Source organism: Sycon ciliatum, chromosome 5 (genome assembly GCF_964019385.1).
Source record: "Sycon ciliatum chromosome 5, ocSycCili1.1, whole genome shotgun sequence".
Lineage (NCBI taxonomy): Eukaryota > Metazoa > Porifera > Calcarea > Leucosolenida > Sycettidae > Sycon > Sycon ciliatum.
In genome coordinates this window covers 10,118,242-10,137,908 of record NC_088647.1, presented here as the reverse complement: position 1 = coordinate 10,137,908, position 19,667 = coordinate 10,118,242, and the positions used below count along the sequence as shown (strand labels likewise).

General features: G+C 48.4%; 1 protein-coding gene across 1 annotated transcript in view; it reads left to right on the top strand.

Moving 5' to 3' along the window:
• LOC135817544 (DNA mismatch repair protein Mlh1-like) overlaps window positions 1-19,667 on the top strand; it is a 37,661-nt gene that overhangs the window by 3,500 nt on the left and 14,494 nt on the right. The window contains exons 5-19 of the mRNA XM_065330758.1: window positions 236-309; window positions 3,611-3,704; window positions 4,262-4,353; window positions 4,797-4,839; window positions 5,359-5,447; window positions 12,538-12,650; window positions 13,124-13,217; window positions 13,711-13,765; window positions 14,256-14,354; window positions 14,745-14,784; window positions 15,193-15,547; window positions 16,896-16,955; window positions 17,202-17,246; window positions 18,087-18,169; window positions 18,972-19,045. Coding sequence (XP_065186830.1) covers window positions 236-309; window positions 3,611-3,704; window positions 4,262-4,353; window positions 4,797-4,839; window positions 5,359-5,447; window positions 12,538-12,650; window positions 13,124-13,217; window positions 13,711-13,765; window positions 14,256-14,354; window positions 14,745-14,784; window positions 15,193-15,547; window positions 16,896-16,955; window positions 17,202-17,246; window positions 18,087-18,169; window positions 18,972-19,045 — 1,410 coding nt within the window. The remainder of the gene's footprint in view (window positions 1-235; window positions 310-3,610; window positions 3,705-4,261; window positions 4,354-4,796; window positions 4,840-5,358; window positions 5,448-12,537; window positions 12,651-13,123; window positions 13,218-13,710; window positions 13,766-14,255; window positions 14,355-14,744; window positions 14,785-15,192; window positions 15,548-16,895; window positions 16,956-17,201; window positions 17,247-18,086; window positions 18,170-18,971; window positions 19,046-19,667) is intronic.

Here is a 19,667-nt window from a genome sequence, read left to right as displayed (position 1 = left end):
GTCTATTCCTAAATTTGTATCTCTCTCGCTTTCACGCTCTCTCTCTCTCTCTCTCTCTCTCTCTCTCTCTCTCTCTCTCTCTCTCTCTCTCTCTCTCTCTCTCTCTCTCTCTCTCTCTCTCTCCCTCTCTCTCTCCCTCTCCCTCTCCCTCTCCCTCTCCCTCTCTCTTTCGTTCAGTTCTGTTTACTCACACTGCTTCTGTCCCTGTACATGTGTGTGCTGTGTGGTCACACAGGCTCTTGCCAGTATCAGCCATGTGGCTCATCTGTCCATCGTGACACGAACTGCTGATTCGAAATGTGCCTTCAAGTGAGTGCTTTGCTTTCTTGTCATTGAAGGTGGAGGTGTTTTTAATTTTATATTTTATTAGTCTTGCTAGCATTTGCGCCATATAGCCAACGTAACCCCAAACCCTGCCTTGTCTGCGTACCCACCGATTGCCAGATTCTATGGAATAGATGATATGCCAAATAAGCGCTCGAAAAGTTGAGAGGGCATGCGATTGATGCGCCCAGGCTTAGCTTGTCAAGTGCACGGGATGTGCAAAGTACACGGATTTTAGGCTTGTTGCGCGCTTACGCGATCAGGTGCTGCACGTGCATGAATGGAATGCATGCAGTTCCACTGTTATTGCATTTTAGCATTCTGTCGGAGAAAATTTTCGGATGAAGAAAAGGAACTCTGACACCTTTGTGCATAGTTTGCTTTCAATTTTTCATTTTGATACCCAGATATGGCAGCAAGAAATAGTACACCAGCCATAGCTTCTCGTTTTGCGAACCCACCTGTCGGCGAAACGATTGCTAGATGGACTTTTGCTCAGCTGAAGACGTACATGTACGTGAGGGAGAGATACCGGTAGATGGAAAGCGAGATGATTAAATTTTGTTGCAGAGGTAAGACCGACAGATATTATTATTCCCAACGCCCCAGAGCTTAGGACGGGGGACAATGATGGCAGTCGGCTCCGAGCAGCGAAATGGCGTTGAAAATCCGTTCCTCCTTCACTGGTCGCTACAGCAGCGAATACCTTGACACCATCTGCATCGGGAACAGAAGAAGCTGCTTCTCCGCTGAATCCATCAAATCATAGATGCTGCTCAACAAAAAGACGCAGAATTTCCCACCGAGGCCTGGAGCCATCGCTCGGAGGATTTGCTAAGTGTTGTTTCTGCTAGTGCTGTACTCCAGCATCTTCAGAATCGAGAAAGGTACCTAACGCCAGACACAGAAACCATTCGGGGATGAGTCCTTCTTCTCGCCATTCGTTTACAGTGTTGAGTGTTGCTTCCCAGAGCCAAAGAATTCTGGACCGCAGAGATACTTTGTCAAGGCTAAGTGTTGGGCATCTCAAAAGAAGAAGGAGAGCTAAGTGTGTGCTACAGTGCTAAAAGAAAAGCATGTACTCGAAGTGATGTCTGCATATTGCAGTTGCACTGCAGCATTGCATGCTCCTTCCACCACATTGTTGCATTGCTGCTGACCATCAACTATTGTGAGATGAAAGGTCAATACCTGGCATATGCAACCTAGCAACAACAGCAATGGGGCACAAGGGCCAAGGAACGTAGTTGCGAAAACCCTTATCAACCACCTGGGCATACTGACACTGGCAACATTGATTTGCCTTTGTACTGGGAAATCCCGCCTTCCCTATCCCACATCACAGAGAAGGTGCTTCTAACAGAGGTAATAGCAATAGAGCGCCATACCCAACAGCAGATTGGCAGCGGCATATGGCATAGGCTGAGAAGCAAGACCCTGACTGCTTCGCGGTTTTACCTCATCCCTCACCCGAGTGAGATCACATCAGCGTTTCTTTCGTCATTGCTCCAGGCAACCAGTTTCTCATGTGCTTCCGCTATTCGTCAAGGCCAGCACAAATAGAGTTGTTCTATTTTTGTTGTATTTATCATTTTACTAGGGCCATCCCTGCAGACAATGCGCCTTTTTACAGGGTGCTCGAGGTAAGTGGGAAATGGCGTATTGCAAAGAGGTTACGTAGAAGGTTGTTATAACATAACAGCCTTCTACGCAGCCTCTGCGGCATGACGAAGGAGGCTGCCTAGCAGCACCCCGATGGAAGAAAACTCCAGCTATCGCTGATATCAGAGACCAGGTACCTGTATGTTTTGCAAAGAGAAGCCATGTCGTGAAGAAGCATTAGGTAGGGCTAAAGTGAGGGTGTACTATCCCCTCAGCAGGCCTGGTCAAGGCTTCCGTAGCCAGCGTAGGGTGAATATTTTGACCTAAAAACAAAGTAAACTCTGCAAAGAGGGGGCTGAGGCGCTATGGCATGGCAAACAATAATTACTATAAAGTTTTAACGGATGGCGACGGGAATATTTTGTGGCGGTGACAAATGGTGGCTGCTGGGTAGCCAAATGTTATCTTGAGACTCCGCTTGATACGTCGCATGACTGTGTTGTCCAAGGTTACTGATATGATGCCTTGTCTTTGAATCGGGATACCCGCAGAACTCCAAACATGCGACTGTTAGTCATTTCGCTCAATTTTGCTACATTATTCTTGCAGTCACCCAGATTGCATTGAATACTGTCGAATGCTTCCTCCAGCGTAGGGACAGTATGCCTAGGATAGCACTAGGTATGAGTCGTATGTCTTCAGGCTGCTCCCGTGCAGTAGCTCACGACACGAGGTAGAGCGACGCCGGTTAGCATCAGCCGCTGTTGTCTTGGCGGACCAGATTGAAAACTCCAGATACAAAATGTTTTACCAGTCTTGCTCTGGCGATTTTCTCCCCTTGTAGATCTACATAATCTTCTGGCAAGAAAAGGTCAGATCACACCACTGTAGTGTCACTTTCTTTTACTCTCCTTCTCTTTCCTCCCGTCGAATAGCAACAGTCCATTTCCTTCACAGTTCAGGATGATGGAAATTTATGGAAAAGACGAATACCATTTGCTGGGGCTGGGGAGTAACACCGGTCACCAGTACATCCTGGAACACAGCAATGGTCGTGGTTGGTCGGTATCCGAAAACAAGACAGCGAAAAATCACTCCAGCCCCTATATTAAAAGCAAGCAAAGCTGTTTCTTCTATCCAGATTTACAGCTTTAGTTTCAACGCCGAAGGAAGTGCGTAAAACTAGTAACGGTGGAACTGCATGCATTCCATTCATGCACGTGCAGCACCTGATCGCGCAAGCGCGCAACAAGCCTAAAATCCGTGTACTTTGCACATCCCGTGCACTTGACAAGCTAAGCCTGGGCGCATCAATCGCATGCCCTCTCAACTTTTCGAGCGCTTATTTGGCATATCATCTATTGTGATACCCTATGGATGCACAGATTGTGGACACCTTAATACGAGAAGGAAATGACAGCGAGATGCGTCGCGCGGCCTGAATTTAGAATGTGGTGTGGGGATGTGTGTCGAACTATCAGCATCATCCCCCTCTTGATGAATGTGTATGTGTGTGTGCGCGAGCATGTGTATGCGTGTGCGCGCGCGCGCGCGTGTGTGTGTGTGTGTGTACAATCCCAGTACAAGTTGCTATGGCTTCTGCTGTAGCATCGCTATCATCGCCTCCAGCAATGGGCATCAAATGGTGTGTGTTTGTTTGTGTGGTGCGTGTTTGTATTTCCAGAGCATCTTATTGTGATGGCAAGCTAACACCTCCCAAGCCGGGTGCATCTGCTGACCCCAAGCCATGTGCTGGTAATGTAGGCACACAGATCACAGTAAGTCCAGCAATGCGGCCTGACCAGGAGGTCTGGAGTAGAGCATTCTAGATCTTTCATACGTAGGCTGTACAGTCAACTTTGCGTATAACGACACTCGGCGGGGCATCAGAAAAGTGTCCATACCCGAAGTCTCATTATATGTATTACAGTTAGATGGGACTTTGCTCTGGGCATGGGAATTCTGTCGTTATTCGCGAATAATCGTTATATCCGCAGTCGTTATTAGGCAAAGTTGACTGTACCGCTTATCAGTAAGTACAGTGATGGCAAATGAAATCCAACCACATTGATACAACAGCTACGGGCCTCCACAACCCAAGCACTGTGAACAATAGGGCGGTGCAGTCAGTGCTGTTTTTCTGTAATCATGGGGTTGGATTTCATTTACCACCACTGCAATATAGGGTGAATGCTGACCTGATACTGCTGATCGCTGGCTGGGGCACAACTGTTAAGGCCAGAATGGTATTTAAGTGACTCAGCGCTGTGCTTGTTTGTTGTGTCATCCTAATTGCGACTGGGTGCTCTGTGTGTTCCGCGGTGCTCTGTGTCAGGTGGAGGATGTCTTCTACAACATGCCAACGCGGCAGCGTGCGCTGAAGAGTGCTAGTGAGGAGTACTCGCGCATACAGGACGTGATGACACGGTACGCAGATAGTCTGCATGCTACCTGCATTGCTGACTATTGGTGTCACGTTGCTTGTACTCTTTGGGCCGGGTTTTTGGTTTCGTTTCTCTGTTGTCATAGCTACTCTAACTCTGCGTAAGTTGAAGTGAATGCAGTACTCATGACGTTGAACGTTTACTGGAGGTTGCTCAGACTGGCCAACTGGAATAGGCTCTCACAAGGGGTACTGAATGTGAAGTGGTCTTTGCGTGTGTGGGTGGGTTGGTGTGTGTGTGTGTGTGGGGGGGGGGGGGGGGGGGGGGGGTGCACGCACAAGGGTGGATGTGTGTATACGTTTGCTGGCACTCTCGCATTCTCATGTGTTGTTTTGTTTGTGCGTGTGTGTGTGTGTGTGTGTGTGTGTGTGTGTGTGTGTGTGTGTGTGTGTGCGCGTGCGTGTGTGTGTGTGTGTGTGTGTGTAGGTATGCAGTGCACAATGCCGGCGTTAGCTTCACTCTCAAGAAGGTAAGTTATGATGTGGTCTCAAACACCATGTGCTCATGCACAGATCTACTGTAGCATGCCGTGTGTGCTTGTACCTGTAGTAGTGCTGGGCATATGCAATCCTGTACCATACTCTCTGCTTGCTGGAGTGGGAAGACTCTGCTGCACCCACCACTCTGTGTACTTGACGATAACTACTGCTAGACTCGCAGCGCCTGACAGTACTATGACCAGTGTGTGCAACGACTTGACAAGTGAGTCACTTAATGTGATTTAGTTGCACGAACTGCGGTAGTCGCTCACTCTCGCCCTCCACACAGGATTTTGGTCGTAGTCGCCAAAAATATTAAACTCATACAATTTATTAGTTATTACATCCACCGGAAAGGAGTTTTTATAGAAATCTAGGAACCAAGACAAGGCAAGCATGCAGGCAGGCATGCATTCAAATTTCCTCTAAGTTGAGTTTTGCCACCTCAAGTGAATCTCTGTAAAGGAGTGTTGTTTTCATGTGTGACTGTGTGTCTTGGGCATGTGTAGCATGGGGAAGGCATTGCAGATATCCGTACTGCTGCCTCTGCAACCCGACAGGACAACGTCCGCACGTTGTATGGTGCGAATATTGCCAGGTGAGTTCTGCCCCCCCCCCCCCCACCGCTCTCTCTCTCTCTCTCTCTTTTTCTCTCTTGCTTGCTCGCCACACATCTCTTCACCTCTTCCGTAGTAGTGCATGAGTGTGCAGTGTCGGTGGGCCTTCGCTTACTAGTGTCACAGTAGTGTGCGGGTTGCCATTATGACTGTGTTGTTAGGGTGAAAATGAAGGTCTATTAGGCCATGTAAAATAATATCAAGAGTACATAGCCCCCCAGAGTGTGCAACGCCTGATCCAGCTCTGCATAGGGTCTTGGTCGAGCGGAATCGGATCTTTGCGTCATAATACCGTACACATCTGAGGGGAACCCGGGGAGTCGCGGGTACTCTCGGATCAAAAACAATGGTGCCCTGCCTCGAGACCGGCCTTGCGCAGGTGTGGAGTGTACGCATGACATCAGAAGATCCGATTCCGCTCGACCAAGACCCTATGCAGAGCTGGATCAGCGTTGCACACTCTGGGGGGTTATGTACTCTTGATAATATTGATTGTTTATCGTCCGATTTTTCGAAAACCGGGGAGGGCGGGAGGTTTTATTTTTTATATTTTATATTTTTATGTACGAGGTGAATTGCTATTTCTGGACATTGTACATTTCTGGACATTTCGAGTAAAATAATGTTTTGTCGCGTGTAGAGTCAAGTCAGTCAGGTTGATGAAGTTTTTTCTTGTTGTAGTTGACAGCTGGGCTGTTGTAGTTTCTCCTCGTGTCGGTGCCTTGTTGATAGCCTTTTCTTGGGAGGCATTTCAACGAGTTTTGTGGTACTATGTCGCATGAGAATTTTGAGTAAAATAAGAAGTAATGGACGAATCGTTGGCTTCCCCATGTGCACGCCACTTTAGACGCTGTATAGTCTTGGACCTGTTGGCTGGAAGTGTGAAGAGGCCAACTGCAGTCCACCAATCGAAAAAATAACAAAAATGGTGCAGTATAGGATGCCTATTGACTCTATTTTACTTTCATGTCCAGAATTCCATACACTGAAGTTTAGGCCAAAAAATTGGACTGTCGAAAACATCCTGCTATAAAGTCTCTGGGATCACAGCATGAGCAATTGTCACATATTTGGAAAGATGAAGGATTAGGCCATACAATAGATACAAAAAGATATGAAAAATGTAAAACACACAGCCAGTGGGCCTCTATTTTATTTTCATGTCCAGAAATTGCTATTCACCTCGTACGTTTGTCATGCGGGTGTTCGCAGCCCCAAACGTATCTTTTTTCTTCTCTTTTTTTTGAAGTCATTCGGCCGTGAGTGGTTCAAGTGGTACATACACACGAGCGCACCCTGTACATGCATACATGTACATACAGGTATATGCCCCCCCCCCCCCCCACACACACACACGCCCATACACACGCACACACACACACACACGCATACACACACACGTGCGCGCGCACCTAGAACAGAGTTTCTATCAATTGATTCTGGTTAGGGAGCATGACTATTCTTTATCCAGTACATAAATCAGCTATTCATAGCAGAGGGGATGCTGAAAAACAAAAGAAGATGACGAAGAAAGCAGCAAGGGAAATGAAAAGACAATGGCCAGAACTGTGAGCACGAATCGGAAGACGGAAAGGTTTCCTATTTTTTGTGGCAGCTCGTGACCGCTTTTTCATTGGCTTTGCGTTCGCCACCTGGCACACGCTACGGAGCGGATAGCTACCGTCCGACAACAAAAGGCTTTCACCAGAGCCACAGTGATAGCAAATTTCATTGTGGCCAGCTGAGAAATGCGGAATCTCAATCGCTTGCCTGCAATCAAGATTGTTCTTTGCGAACACTACACTCAGCACACTGATACTGTTCTGCACAATGTCATATTTTCTTCTCCTGTCACCAACTGGGGCATGCTCCTCCAGGTCCACTGGCTCCCACATGCTAGCATGCGTCAGTGCAGCATGGAGACTGCGGTACCTGGCCGCCGATGTCGGCTTCACCACAAGTACGGGCTCAATGACTCGCAGCTCATCCGTATCAGTCTGAGCAGTGCGTGACCGCTTCAAATCGCTCTGGAGAGTCGTGTGCACCTGCTTCTCAAGATATCGGCTGTACTTGCAGAGACTTTCTGAAAGTTGAAGGAGCGATTCTTTCTGTCCTCGCCAGTGTTCCTTCTTCGTATATGAGTTGCTGCATGTGAAGAAGAGAGACGAGGACAGAGCTGCCAGTTCTGCACCATTCAGGTTGGTGTGGTCCCGTTTTCTCTTCTGTCTCAGCTCAGGACGGTTGAAACCAAAAAAACTGAGTAAACACTTCTGGAACATCGCAACTACGTCCAGCCAACGTATGGTGGTTGCCATCCAGGTACCACAGACAATCCGCTAGGGTGGCAACGAAATTGGTCCCAGATGACTCCACGGACGCTCGATCGCAGCCAAGATCGTTCTGCTCCAAGAAGTTGATGATTGAGTCAGGAGCTGCAAACGTGGCGATAACTACAGTTCCGAAAATTACACCGGCCCTTGTGCAGCTCGCACGCTGGCTGGGTCGTGCCGGGCTTGCGCTGATCCCGGGAGGTGCAAGTGTTGGCGGTGTGGCCGAGACGTTTGCAGAGCGGGCAGAGAGCGAGCGCCTGGCCTGTGAAGCAGCGGGTGTAAAGGTCCTGGTCAACCACATCCCACTGCATGCTAGGACTGTGGGCGAGTTTCCGACGGAACTCCTCGTCGTATTGGCACACCGACAACCACCTATATCGTTTCGCCACTTGGATGATACACAGCTGATACGTGATCAGCGACACCGCCCTTGCGGATTGGGTGTCGCAGGATCAGTGCGCAATACACTGACCACGCCTCCAGCCAAACGGGCAGGCTCTCCAGCTTGCGGCGGGATGGCAGGGATGGGGAGAGCACTAGCTGGCCACTGTCCTCTGACACCCGGACTCGCTTCGCGGCTGGCTCGTCCGCGAGGGGGGGGGGGGGGGGGGGTGAGGAACAACGCAAGCTCCACATATTCCCCGCGCAGCACCTTGTCGTACGTACTGCGGGGCACGTGGTCAGTCACCCCATTACGGGACCCGGCATTGACAGCACTAGGGTTACACACATTGTATGCAAGACTGCTAGAGATATTCACACTAGGAGTAGGCACACGAAAGCTATGGATGGTCACACCACTAAGGGGAGACAGCCCGTCGACGACAGTCAACGCAGCCACAGGGGTAGGGGGGCTAGCACTAGTAGGCACACGTGTGGAACTACTACTACTACACACACCCGTACCTGTGGGAGGCGACTCCTCCACCTGCACCCGAGTGTTGGCAGGGGCAGCCGGGCGGGACGGACGGTGTGTCGACTCCGCCTGACCCGAGGCTGCAGGGGCGACGGCTCTAACAGCAGCCTGGACCGATGTGGCGATCAATGCCTGGAGGGTTGCCATTTGGCCAGGAGAAACCCCAGGCGCCGGAGTCGGCGTTGCCGGGGGAGCAGGGGGTCCTGCAGCAGCAGGAGGAGCTCAAGCAGCCATGCTGCGGGTCGGGAGAGCAGGGGGTGCTGCAGCAGCAGGAGGAGCTCAAGCAGCCATGCTGCGGGTCGCGACACGTCGGGTGCTCATCTCAGCAACTAACGGAGAAAAGGGAAAACCTCGGAAGGAAGAGAAAACAACTTTGACTTGACACAGAAACTGCAACTGCAAAGAACGCTCCTTCGCACAAAGACGTTCCGTCCAGCGGAACAAGTTACGGGAGTGGAACGAAGTTCGTCAGGAAGTGGCAACTCACCATCCACCTTTCCTGCGCTAAAGTCGCTAAGTGTGTCAGCCAAAGTCGAATCCTCGGACACGACAACGCCGTAGCATGACTTCAAAACGGTGAGACCAGCTCGAACCTGAATAATCATGAAAGGCATCTTGGAAGACAATCTTGAGCATGCGAAGGAAAACGGATAACACACTAGAGAGGTTAAGATGCACATTATTTCTGACGTGACGCGCAATTTCATGTTAAATTTGTCGTAAAACTCCAAATTTCGACGTGAGCTGCAGGTCACTCGCATTGTTCTTCGCTGCACAAGCCAAATAACACCAGCTGAACTTTCGCGTCACATCAGAAATAACGTGCATCTTAACCTCTCTACTTCCAACTTCTGACGCACTACAAGAGAAATCTGACGGCTGACAACTCACTTTTGTTCGGGTGACGTGCACGCTTGGCTACAGACTTCGTACGAGTACGAGTCGCTCGTACATGAATCACGCCAACAGTACCTATTGCGGATAGTACAGCAGAGCAAGTCTTTCCCTCGCGCGGCCCCTACGACTCTGTGACCTGAGTCGCGTCAACACACGTCATGTCTACATGACATTGTACTACAACTGCAGATCTGCTACAGTCTACACGACTACATTTTTAGACAACACTTCGTCCTACTTTGAAGTAGTACTACTTGTAGATCTACGTACATGTAGACAGCATGCAGTGCATGTACGCGTGTTGTAGTGAGCAGCGCATGCTTGAAAAGCGCGTGCGCCCACCCGAAAAAGTCAAGTACGCCCCTAGATTCGTACACAAACAGTGTACTAAAAAAAACTGAGGCCGGGCGGGCCAAAAATTGGGGTGGACACGGACAATAAACAATCAATTTTTTTACTTGGCCTTATCTTCAAACGAATTCTTGTCTAAACAAACAAGAGTCTATGGGCACTCTTTTATCCCCAGTAGGCAGCCCTGGCACACAGAAGACTACTATTAAAGGGGAAGTTAAGGCAAAAATCAAAATTTCACCAGTTGTAGTCTTCGGGATGCTGAGTCGAATGGTCTTGGTCCGAGAAAGCTGAGACGCTCCCTTCCTACTTGAATCCCAATCGAACTCGCGCACTTCCACCGAGACTGGGTGACTGCGCCCTGCTAGATGGGGATTTGTATGCAAAATGTCACTAAAAGCGCCATTTCGTTCTTATAAAAGCACGGACGACCGCGATTGGCTCATATGTTGTAGTCTTTTGGACGCTGAGTCGACTGGTTTTGGTCCGAAAAGGCTGCGATGCAGCGTTCCTCCTTTATTCCCAATTGAACGTGGTTGAACAAGCGGTCACGTGCTCCTGGGTGCCCAAATCACCTGGTCACCACGCCAGCAGGCGACAACTTTCACACCAAGGTTCAACTCGAGTTCAACTCGAGTGACAGGACTGCACCCAAAAAAAGGTCAAACAAGCTAGTAAGTTGTACCCTGCAGGCACGGTGACCAGGTGACTGGTGTACGCAGGAGCACGTGACCGCTTGTTCAACCATGTTCGATTGGGAATAAAGGAGGAACGCTCCATCGCAGCCTTTTCGGACCAAAACCAGTCGACTCAGCGTCCAAAAAACTACAACATATGGGCCAATCGCGGTCATCCGTGCTTTTATAAGAACGAAATGGCGCTTTTAGTGACATTTTGCATACAAATCCCCATCTCGTAGGGCGCAGTCACCTAGTTTCGGTGGAAGTGCGCGAGTTCGATTGGGATTCAAGTAGGAAGGGAGCGTCTCAGCTTCCTCGGACCACGACCATTCGACTCAGCACCCCGAAGACTACAACTGGTGAAATTTTGATTTTTGCCTTAACTTCCCCTTTAATCATTTTTTCATTTAGACTTTATTTGAAGGATTCTCCAAAAGTAAATGGATACTTATCGGGGGAGTTTACTGGAAGGGTGGATGATACGAAAGGGAAGTGAAAAGAGGCTAGGGAAAATACTTAGCAGAAACACTGCTCAAGGAAAACTACAGATAAAACACACCAGGGAGAAACAGAATACATGACGAGCACTAGATATGAAAATCAGGAATTCCAGTCGTGGAGAATTTATACTTTAAATAATGGTCCTTTAGGAAAAACCGAAACTTAGCAGAAGATCGCTCCCTGCGTAGACTCTCAGGGAGCTTGTTCCAGACAACTGATAAACGGAAAAGATCACCTGTGCTGTGCTGTGCAGCAGCAGCGGAAACAGTGTGACTACAGCACACTCTATACACATGTGCATGGGCTGTGCAGTGTGCACGCTGCAGTTCAGTTCCGGGCAGGACATTGATCTACTTATATAGCAGGACATTTTCGGACGGAAATATTTTCGGACAAAGCCGAATTTCGACCTTTCGTACGGATTATATTTTCGTACAGTGCTGCATGCTAAATGCACGTGTTCGCATGCGGTACGCATGTATAGTGCACATAACTTCACAGGAACAAATTTTAGTACGGAATTAATTTTAGTACAAAAGAGGCCGTGTACGAAATCGTACGAAAATAAATTCCGTCCGAAAATTTCCTGCTATACAGTATCACTATACCTATGGGTTTATCTACGGCAAACTGAGTCTAACTGAGTCTCTCGAGAACTGTGAATTTATTTTTTTAACCTGCTGTATTTCTCACGATAGAGAGGTTCCGGGGTACGATTTTCCGTGTCAAAATCCGTATGGGCGCTACGGATTTGTTCCAGGCATGCTCCATACGATTTTTCGGCACGGAGAATCCGTGTGGACTGGCTTTCATAAGAACCATGTTTCGTATGGAGATTTTGCGTCATCGGGTGCAGAAAGATTTTTCGCGTACAAATTTGGTACGAGAAACATCGATTTTCCGCTGGAAGTTTTGATTTCGGTACAAAATTTCCAAATAAAAAGGCATAGCGCGGGAATGTGACATTGTTTGCGATCGTAACCTAGGCAATGACGGCAAACACATAAGTTCCGTACTCCGGAACATTTCACTGCTCGAAAACGACGTATAAAAAATCCGTAGCGCCTCTACGGATTTTGGCACGGAAAATCGTACTCCGGAACCTCCCTAATAAGAGCACTCTGACTTTGATGCTTCGGGCGGATTTGTTGCTCAGTAGCCTTCATTGCGACTGGTGTGGCCAGTCACTGTGAGCGTCGTTGATAAAACCTAGCAAAATCGAAACTGCTTCCTGTCCGGAGGTTGAGTAAAGGTCCTCCAACCTTCGGCACATTCGTTTTCACACCTAATACGGGTATGTTGTATCTATTGATTTTTATGTGTGTGTGCGTGCGTGTGTGGGGGGGGGGGGTGCGTATGTGTGTGTGTATGTGTGTGTCCGTGTGTCCGTCCTTAGGGAGCTTTTGGAGATGAAGTGTGCTGATGATCGATGTGGTATGCGCATGGCTGGCCTTGCAACCAATGCCAATTTCAGCACGAAGAAGCTCGTCTTCCTACTCTTCATTAATCGTAGGTTTATCGGGGTGAGGGGGTGTGAGGAGAGTTATTAGAGATTGTCGTTTGGAAAGAGAAAAAAAACCGCATCGATGATTATGGATGGCTCCTAGTCTTTTCTAGTTCTTGTTGAGTTTTCATTGCTAGATAGTGTGCTCTTGGTGTATCCCTCATAAAGCATGTTGTGGATGCTACTGTCGTGGACATGGAAATCCGGTCGAATGACGGCGGCCGGTGCCCTCAGCGCGTCCAGAATATTGCAGTGCACATGTTGATCGCATGCGTACCCACGGCGTTATGGCCAGCGCCCTGGGGCCGCTTGACCGGCGACTGGATTTCCATGTCCACGACAGTAGGTTCCAAGTACTTGTGTATCGACACTACAGTCACAGACTCCAGTGTGTTGATTGCTTAGCAATGTATCTGCGCTCATTGTAGATCTGCTAGCGCATTCTCTCCTTTCTTTCCCATTGTGTACTCGCGTGTAGATCGTTTGGTGGACTGTGTTGGCATACGGCGAATGATTGAGAATGTATATTCGGCGTACTTGCCGAAAAATTCCCATCCGTTCGTGTATATGAGGTAATTTCTTTGCGATCACTGGCTTGAAAATGGCGTTCTGTGTTAGAGAACTCTATTTCACCCTTCGGTGTAACCTTCATTTCAGTGCAATGAGACTCATGCGGGAATTCTAAATGCATGAAGGATGGGCACAAGCGGCGTTAACAACATGATTGTGCTGGGCATAACGGGGGGAATTCTTGTTTTGTGTACCAAGTAAATGACGGTTTTTTTGCGTGAAATCTTGGGCATGGTGGTGGCCCGGCACAAATGTAACTTCCTAAGCTGGGTGTGTTTCTCACCCCAATTGTATAGCTGGTAGTAACGCAGGCATGTGAACTCTACTTTCGTTTCCTTCGAATGATGAGATAATAATTTGTGTGGTCGTATTCCTTCATCGTCTTGAAGAAGGCGCACTCAGTTTTGGAGTGTGTGTGTGTGTGTGTGTGTGTGTGTGTGTGTGTGTGTGTGTGTTTGCATTTTATTCTTTTATGTTTGTGTTCTGCCTGACAAGCTTGGAGATTCTACCGTGTAATGTTGATGTGAATGTGCACCCAACCAAGCACGAGGTTAGCATTGAGTTACTCTGTTTGTTTGTTTGTTACTTCCTTCAATTTATTCACTCGTTTAGCTTTGGTTCTCTTATCCTGCACATTATTATTATTATTTATTCATATTTTAATAGGGCAGTCCTGTGGTTCCTGGTTATGCAGCAGCGAAGTTTTATGCCGCAGAATGTGTGTATGTATGTGTGCGTGTGTGTGTGTGAAAAAATGAAAAAAATGAAAAATAGGGATTCACTGGCCAGAAAAAAAGCCACTTGAATCAGCTGTGTGGTGGATACCAGGCTAAAATTAGTGGCGGTCAATTCATCAGCCTTGCAAGCTGTTGAATGGTGTAATCCCAGCACTAGTTGCTATGTCTAAACATAGCTGTTTGCTATCATCGCTTCCGCGATGGGCAGGTCTGAGGTCTGAGGTGTGTGTGTGTGTGTGTGTGTGTGCGCACGCGTGCGGCGGTCTGTGGCTGTGTACGTATGCATACTATCCTGTTGTTCAGGTACACTTTCTGCACGAGGAAGCTATCTTTGAGCAGATCCGCTCCACGCTGGAGGAGACACTTGTTGGTGCTAACACATCGCGTACAATGTTTGTTCAGGTACGTGTACAAGTGGGCCTGTGCTTGCTGTCGCGCCTTGTTGCACATGTATCTTTATTATTCTTCACTGATGATGGAGAGGCTCTGTCTGTTTTTGCACCAATTTCCTCCTCCGTCTATCATTTGTCCACGTGTGCATGTACATGTACTAGTAGGCATAGCTCGCACATCTGTGGTGTGGTGACTATTTACCATCGGCAACCTCATAGGTGGCATTTTGCGCCCATGTTGACTATATAGTGCGTATGGCGGCCATTTGCTATTTGCTGGTGTGCTGACCGGACTGCACTGACTACACACGAGCTATGCGCCTGTATCTTGCGATGAGTCTGGAAGCAGTTTTGGTCCTCTTCTTACGTAGCCGGCTGGCTTTCTGTTTCTGCTTCTCAGAGCCGTCTGCCTTGCAATCTTCCATCCATGACCGAGACAGGTAGGCCGCGGTGCTTGGTCCATTTCACTTTACCTACACACAGCCGCTTGAGAGAGTGCTGGATAATATAGATATCAAGAATACATGAAACCGAGTATGTGTAGCTCGAATAGGGTGCTGCCATGGCGAAACTCCTGGACTGCATCATTTTAATGATGCAACGCGTAGTACAAGCGGGATTCAGACTAGTCTCCTGCTGCTCAACTTAACCTCAATTGTACGCGCTATGCCACTTCGCGCCACATACTAGTATCTGCACCCACCATGGTTTTAATCCAGGAGTTTCGCCTCAGTGAACAATTCTTGGCAACAAATGTCAGCTTAAGGTCTGGGTCTTCTTCCTTTCAGGAATTGTATGCAAGCATCGCTGCTTACAGCCTGCTTTGCTCTTGAATGTGTGTTCTCCAGAAAGCGGAGCAAACAGCGCAGCGAAAGTTCAGGCACGACAGATGGTACGCACAGACAATCGCGAGCAAACCCTGGATGCGTTCTTGCGACCACAGAGCCAGCCTGCGACCACACCAGCCGCCAGCAGTGCCCAGTCCGTCGCTCAGACGAGATTGCAGCCGGCGATTGCAAACACGGCGATGACGACTGTGGGTGATGACAGCGCGACAATACCTCTTACCGATGATCAGCACCCGCCTGTGTCTGAGGGAGCTAGCGCGGAGCTGGCTATGGACTGCGGGGATGACACCGCACTCGGGAATGCAGCTGATCGTCACACTGTGTCAACTCCGCAAGCCAACAGAGCCACATCTGTGTTAGTCATACAGTGTATACTATATGCACTGACACTGTCATGCTTTTATGTTGCTCAGTACCGGTAGTAAACTTCATGGGCGTCTTCTTACAGTAAACTGAGTAAAGGCAGTGTCTTTATTTGCTATAGAGCAACCGGATGTATGGATATATCTGCTGAAGTGAAAACAGAACAAAATATCGAGAGTGAACATGTATATTGGCAGTCAAGTGACCCCAGAGGTCTGAAGAGAAATGAGTAACAGCTAGAGAAGGTGAAGGAGCAACGTGTACATGACAGCAGCACTGAAGGGCAAGGAGTAGGGGTGACAGAGTGTTAACTCAGTCGAGGTTTGTTGAGCAGCCTACAGGCTATAGCAAAACGAGCAAATGGCACAAGCTCTCCCTGACGGAGAACTATCACATCATCACTGCCGCAAGACATCTCTCGTGTAAATAAAAGTAGCGAGATGATATCCTAATGCCTCTCCATGATGTAAACACCAAATACCAACTATTATTAAAGTAGGTTAACATAACTAAACAGCCCTTGCACTACTGCTACATGTTGCACTGAAGTGTGACTGCAGGCTCTGATTGACCTAGCACTCTGTCCACCCATATTCCTCGCCCTTCAGAGCTGTTGCCATGTTACACCTTCACCTTCTCTGGCGATTACCTCTTTGCCTCAAACCTCTGGGGTATATTTACCAGATGAATGCTCAAGTAGTTGTTTTTTTACTGCCTGGTGAATGTGTTTTGAGTCTTTTGACACAAAACTCCGAGTAGCAGCAGAGAAGAGACTTGGTTGAGCCATCATCATTGCTGGGTGACTGTTCTATTGCAAGTTCTGTCCACTGGACATTGAGCACTCTGCATAGCCTGTGGACATTGAGCACTCTGCATAGCCTGTGGACATTGAGCACTCTGCATGTCCACTGGACATTGAGCACTCTGCATGGCCACTGGACATTGAGCACTCTGCATGGCCACTGGACATTGAGCACTCTGCATGTCCACTGGACATTGAGCACTCTGCATGTCCACTGGACATTGAGCACTCTGCATGTCCACTGGACATTGAGCACTCTGCATGTCCACTGGACATTGAGCACTCTGCATAGCCTGTGGGTACATAGATACATGTCTGATGTTCTACCTATGTTGAATTGTGCAAACTGCCCTGGAGTGCTCAGCCCTGCGCTCCTGGTTTGACAACATTTGCGGCCATCATGGGCTCTGGGGCTGGTACTTGCCTGCGACAAAGCAGACATGTTGCTCATTGCACGCGTCTGCGCTGTGTGCAACCGTGGTGTGTTGTGTGCAACCGTGGTGTGTTGTTATTTTCCTATGTTCATGTTCCTCTGTAGTGCGGACACTTCCGGAGAGAGTTTGAAGCGCAGTCATCCGCAAGCGCTGGGCACACCGAGGTAATGACTAGGATAACATGAAGTGTGTGGGTGTGGGTGGGTGGGTGTGGGTGTGGGTGTGGGTGTGGGTGTGTGTGTGTTGACACTAGTATGCCATTTCTCAGGGTGCGTATCACTAGACTACACGGAGTGATGAAGGGGTGGTTTTCAATGTACTTCGAAGTGCCAGCCAGCAGTACCGGTATATGAAGCAGTTGAGAGACAGAATGGTCTTGTGTTGTTTTGTGTTGGTGTTTTTGTTCCCAGTTCATCCAGAACCCCTGGTGTTGAGCTGTCATCGAAGAGAATCAAGTAAGTTACCGGGAATAGGCGGTGAGAGTTTCTTCTAGCATGCCACTGGGATCATGTAACAGCTGCTGTCTTGTCCTCGTATAACACTATGAGCATACATGTGCACTGTATGTGCATTATGTACATAACCCAGTGTAATTGAAATCGAAACGCGGCGCTTCTTTTGACACATGGCTCGGATTTCGTTGGCCACAACAACCCCAGCGCCCGCACTGAGCTGCCAAGATGCCAGCGCTCAGGAAATTTGCAGGTTTTGCTATTGACAGTAGCTCTGGATAGCCATGGCTAGCCATGGCTTTGTTCTGTGCTCCTGGCATGCACCTGTACTGCTTCCTCGATTGTTGACTTAGACTTGCATCACACCATTCACTGTCATGTGACCCCGTATTCATTATTTTAAATTGTGTAGAAACTAACTTTATCCATGATGTGTGGACACTACGTGTAGTGAAGCTATGATGGCTAACACGTGACACACTGACCTAGGGACGAGTGGCAACATATCTGGTCTTGTGATCTGGAATGACCTCTTGTTAGAAGTAACATTGCATAAGCATGTACTTCGAAGTACACACGCGTGCGCACACACACACACGCACACAAGTACTCCTCTTGCGCTGACAAAAGCTTGCTCCGTGCTAAGAACTGAGAGAGAGAGAGAGAGAGAGAGAGAGAGAGAGAGAGAGAGAGAGAGAGAGAGAGAGAGAGAGAGAGAGAGAGAGAGAGAGAGAGAGAGAGAGAGAGAGAGAGAGAGTTACTGGCAAATAGGCGAAGAGACCCGAGACAGTTCTTCTTTACGTGTGTTTGTGTGTGTGTGTGTGTGTGCGTGCGTGTGTTTAGACGTACAGGCCGACCTCGCCGTGACTTGGGCTTAACCAGCATCAACACTCTAATTGAGGAAGTGAAGAGCGTCTCACATCCGGGTATGTACCGGTGCTTGGGCTCCTTCATGTCCTAGACTAGTGGTCTTGCTGTGCAATACGTGTGTGTGTGTGTGTGTGTGTGTGTGTGTGTGTGTGTGTGTGTGTGTGTCATAGTGTTCTGACAGGTCAAAGAATGCAGGCTGACCAATCGAGTTTGGCATGTTTCTTATTCTCAATGTACAGTACACTTCGATTTTTGTTATTTGGGAGAATCCCAGGCTGGCTGGCTTTTCTCCAGTGCACAAGATCATTGTACTTGCTTGATACTGTTATTCGGCTGGTGGCTTCCCGAATATGACATGTCGACATGTACTGGAGCTAGTCTATGGTCACATCCCCGGCTGAGTGCATCATTCTGATTATCAGAAAATGATCGCATGACCTGCTATCCACCACCCACCACTGGCCACTCGTTGCCAATGAGAAGTGTTGTCTCTTGGCGCGGCTTGATTGGAGCTGTTTTGAACAGTGCTGGACAAGGATAGATGCGGGTCTTCCGGGCTTGAACATGAACTTCTTGTTTCTATGGTTAGACCACGTAGTCTGACCAGAGTTTACTGTAAACTGGCACACACTGGGGTCCAGGGGATGACTGTTTTACCGACTTCGTTCCGAGGGTCATTTAGCGGTGTTTCTATTTAGTGATTGAAGAAGTCTTTTTAAGTACATGACATAGAAACAAAGAATTCACATTGTCAAACCTTAGCAAAACTGGTTCATTTCCTAGAAACGCTAAGGTTTCCCAATGGCTGAACATTTCAGGTTTATGGTATTGGGTTTTTCGCTGGGTGTTCACGTGCAGGAATCACGGAGATACTGCGCAATCACAAGTTTGTGGGATGTGCACAGCCAACGCATAGCCTGTTCCAGTATCAGGTGGGTGGTTGACGGGTATGGTGGCATGATGCCATGTGTAATGACTCTAATGAGTGGGAGTGAGTGTGTGTGTGTCTATTTGAAGTATACAATACCTGTTGACCATGGACTGCTTCTAGCTAGATTAACTCTTGTGTAATCAATGGTGCTAGTGAAGCTTATATCAGATCCACTCTGATTTAGCCACCCACACTAGTAGCGAGTATTATCTTCACTGGGGGCAGGAGTAGCTGCAGTTGGATCCCTGGACGGATACCCTGATGCCGTCAATCCTTTTTCTGCACCTTGTCCTCACCCACTTACTGAGGTGTGGTGAGCCCATAAGTGGGATCATTTTCAAGTCCACCCATAGTTTGGGGATTTCAGAAGGTGTCAGCCGTTGGCCGGTTCCATAACCAATCGAGTCATCTTTGCAAGATTCCTTTTGAGTCTCTCTCCCCTCTCCCGAGGGAGACCCACGTGACCAGTTTTTTTTCTCAAGTACAAGTACTCCGATTACTGCCATGAATCGATTCATGAATGGAATCTCGTCGTTCGATTTCATGTCACGAGCCCTGGAATCGGTTCGGAATCCTTTCACCCTATTCACAAGGTGTGATGTGAATAGCCAGGGGCGATTCAT